Source organism: Eimeria maxima, genomic scaffold, assembly GCF_000499605.1.
Source record: "Eimeria maxima Weybridge genomic scaffold, Emw_scaff981, whole genome shotgun sequence".
Classification (NCBI taxonomy): Eukaryota; Apicomplexa; class Conoidasida; order Eucoccidiorida; family Eimeriidae; genus Eimeria; species Eimeria maxima.
Window position 1 is genome coordinate 9517 of NW_013564054.1, and position 3927 is coordinate 13443.

Sequence of the window (3927 nt, forward strand, 5' to 3'; positions counted from 1 at the left end):
CCCCATTGACAGCCCATGTAAGCCATAAGAGTTATGCAGCCCCTGTACAAGAGTTCCTCTCTCTAGCCCATGGGTACGTGGACACAGTACCCTCTGGTGGCCCCTGCTGGGGGGGCCCTCTTCAGCAGCAGCTTCTGCTAAAAGACCCTGTGGGCCCCTGCTAGGTGGCCCCTTCAGCCGAACCTGCTGCTGGGGGCCCCTGCCTCTTCTGGTGACAGCAAAGAAAAGCCACCAAACAAAAGGGGACCGCACAAGAGGGGAGGGCCCCTCCTTTCCTTCTCATGGAGGCGGGCCCCCAGCAAAAATGCTTTGTTACCGGCTAGAGCCTTCTGCTGCTGCGAGGCCCCCTGAGACCCAAGAGGGCCCCTCAGAGCTGCTAATGCCGGGTGGGGCCCCCTGGGGGCCCCTCAAACTCTCACGACTGCAGCTTCTATCCGATAGGTTTCGCCTTGGCTTTGCAGCGACGCAGTGTACCTCCACCACACTGCTGCTGCTGCTGCTACTGTTACCAGTGGTGTTGTTGCTGTTGCTATTGCTGGCGCTGCAGTTACTACTGCTGCTGCTGCTGTTGTTACTGCTGCTGCTGCAGCGGCTCTCTCCGGAAGCGGTAGGCTTTCCTGCAGATGGGACAGTGCTTGCGTGTGGGCTCTTGGCATCAGGACCTTTTTTGTTGTCGCTGCTGCTGCTTGTGCCGCTGCTGCTGCCAGTGTTGCTACAAGGGGCACTGGCGCAGCAGCTGCTGCTGCTGTTGTTGTTGTTGTCGTTGCGGGATCGTTCGGTTTTTGGGGCGGAATCTGCTGCATCTGCTGCTGCATCTGCTGCTGCATCTGCTGCTGGTGTTGCTGATGCTGCCTCTGGGCTGCTGCTGGCATTCTCCTGCAGCAAGGCGCCAGCCATAAACCCTAAAGCAGCACAAAGGCCACGGAAAGCCTTGTGGCGGGCAGCTACATCAGCAGCGCGCTGCCTAGATGGTTCTGCTGCTGCTGCTGCTGATCTGCCACTGCAACTATTGTTCGCAGCAAAGGCTGCTACAGAGCGCCGAGGCCGTCGGGTGCCTGCTTGGCGTCTGCTGCTAGCAGCACCACCACGCGATGCAGCAGCAGATCCAGCCTCGGCGGGAACGGACTTGACAGGTGTTGCAGCAGCAGCAGCTGGTTCTGCTGCTGTTGCTGCTGCACCTGCTGCTGCTCTAGCAGCAGGTGGACAGGAATTTGCTGTCCAATGGCGGTTGTGATGACGGGATGGGCGGGAACTGTGCTTCTGCTGCTGCTGCTTCTGCTGCTGTTGCTGCTGCTTCTGCTCCCTCCCGTTGGGCCTCATATTGACCCATCGTGTGCCTAGTCTGGGCGAGCTACGGTAGTAGTGCTGCTGCTGCTGCCAGAGTTGGTACAGCTGCCACTGCTGCTGCTGCCACTGTTGCTCAAGATGCCAGAGCTGCTGCGGCGAGTAGTGTTGTTGCTGTTGGTGCACGTGCTGCTCCTGCAACAGCCGATACAGCAACTGCTGCAGGGCGTAGTTCTGCCCTAGCCGCTGCTGATTCAAAAAGAGCTGCTGCTGCCAAAAGGAAGGAACCATACCTTCTCCATAGAGGCGAATTGCTGCTGCATGCAGCTGCTGCAGCTCTTCAGGTGTAATGACAGGTAAATGAGGCAGCAGCACTTCCGTGCTGTTGCTGCTGCTGCCAATGCTGCTGAAACCAGGGTCAGCCCAACGCTGCCGTGCTTCCTCATGTCCAGCAGCAGCAGCAGTAGTAGTCGATCCTGTTCGATTCCCATTGCTGCCGCTGCCGTCATGTCTACTGCTCCTTCTGTTTTTGTTGTTGTTGCTGCTGCTGCAGAGGAGAGCACCACACGGCTGCAGCCCTGCAGGGGCACCGTCCTCCCCCACAACATGCAGCGTAGGCAGCAGCACAGAGTGCCTCTGCAGGTCGAAGGCGACCTGCAGCAGCAGCACAGCATCTTCTACATGGAGCTGCTGCATTCGGCGATTTTGTGCTGTTGCTTCTGCTGCAGCAGCAGCTGATCGCGGCGTCCCTGCGGCGTTAGCAGCTGCAGCGGCAGCAGCAGCGGTAGCGGAAGCAGCAGCAGCAGCTGCTGCCATCACACGACGAGTATAAGACACAGGAGCTAAAGACAGAGGCAAAGGCAAGCTCAATGGGACCTGCCAGCCCCCTACAGCTTGCTGACACCCAGCTGCTCCTTGTGCTGCTGCTGCTGCTGCTTGCGCTGCAACCGCAGTTTCTTCCGGTGTTATTGCGGCATCTGGTGCTGCGCACGTCCGCGCATTCTTCCTACTGCTGCTGCTGCCCACAGAAACCAGACGGCTTTGGCATGGGGCCCTAGCACCGCTTTGCCCTGATGCATGAGTTGCTGCTGCTGCTGCTGCTGCAGTTGTTTTTGTTTTATCTGATTCATGCGAAGGGGATTCTGGAGGGGACGCTGCTCCTCCTGCAGCTCCTGATGCTTCCGTGGCAGCAGCACCCCCACCTGCTGCTGCTGCAACAGGGGCTGCCGCAGACACCTGAAAAACCTGAGGCCGATTGGGCTGCGTGACTGTTGCGGGGCGACAGCAACAGCTTCTGCAGCAGCTGCTGCTGCAGCTGCTGCAGCTACTGTTTTTTCCACCTGCGGCATGGAGCGGGGGCACTGCTACCGAGGCTTCAGGAAGAGGAGGAGCAGCAGCAGGGACGGCTGCATGTGTCGTTTCTGTTGCCCCCGTTTCTGCTGCTGGGGCCGAGCAGCTTGATTCTGCGGCCGAAACATTGCATGCAGAGTCATGCTCCGCAAAGCTACTGCTACTATTGTTGCTGCTGCTGGTGTTGCTGCTGTTGCTGCCCCAGTCGCTGCGGGTGAGGCAGCAGCGCGTCCTGTGCTCATTGCAGGTGCTAAGCGGCCGCTTGTGTTGCGGTGCAGTAGCAGCAGTAGCCGGCCTGTTGCTGCTGCTGGGTCTGATTTTGCTGCAGCCACAGCACGAATCCCTCTCGCCACAGGGTGGAGATGTTAACTCTGTGTGGAGCCCCTGCTGTCGCTGCTTCTGCTGCAGTTGATGCTGCGGAGGCAGCGTACCGTCTGAGGAGTCCACTGATTGCGCTGCGACTATATCTTTTCGTGTCAAGGGGGCCGCTGCCGCTGCTGTTGCTTCCGCTGCTGCAGGAGCTGACGCAGCTTCCCTGTGTTCTGTGGGGTTCCAGTGCGGCCGGAGCATCGCCTCGGCCATGTCAGGTGTGTGTACAGCGTCAGGAGCATTGGCGCTGCTAGCTGCCTCGGGGGGAAGGGAGCTAGGTACTTTTACCGAGCTACTCGCAGCAGCAGCAGCAGCAGCGGGGGCAGTAGCAGCAGCGTCTGCTTCGCACAAGCAAACGCTGGGGGGCCCTGAAATCTTCCGCATACGTCAGCGGGGGCTGGCGTTGCAGGGGGCCTCCCCATAAGCCGATATGTGCGGTGAGTATCTGCATGCAAGGGCCCCTGGAGCTGCTGCTGGTGCTGCTGCTGCTGCTGGTGCTGGTGCTGCTGCTGTTGCTGCGTTGCTATAGCAGAATACCACTAACTCAGCCGCTGTCTGCACCTCCTGCTGCGCTAGTCGGCGGAGGCACTTGAATAAGGGGAGCAGCTAATGGCTACTACTGCGTTTAAATAGAAGAAAAGAAAACGAAAAGAAACACAAGGGGAAATAGGAGCAAGCCAAGGATGAACTGGCTTTGCCGCACGGCCCCCCAACCAGCGAGCTGTAGTTCGTTATGTTGAGGATCCAGCGGCAGCAAAAAGCCCCAAGAGAATCTTTTCCCTGCTGCATGCAGCCAAAGGAATATTCAAAAGAAATATTAAAAAAAGAATGGCAACAACCCTGCTGCAGCAGCGCATCTTGCTGTACAGCTGTACCCTCCTGCCGCCCCCCCCACCGCCGACCAGAACACCACCCTTCCCCCCC

At 59.0% G+C, this 3927-nt stretch overlaps 1 protein-coding gene across 1 annotated transcript; it reads right to left on the reverse strand.

The window, feature by feature from the left end:
- Positions 1-312: 312 nt before the first annotated feature.
- Positions 313-3387, reverse strand: EMWEY_00046830 (hypothetical protein, conserved; the record flags this gene model as incomplete). The annotated part of the gene is made up of 1 exon (XM_013479217.1): positions 313-3387. The coding sequence occupies one exon, from the start codon at positions 3385-3387 to the stop codon at positions 313-315; it is 3075 nt and encodes a 1024-aa protein (XP_013334671.1).
- Positions 3388-3927: the final 540 nt, after the last annotated feature.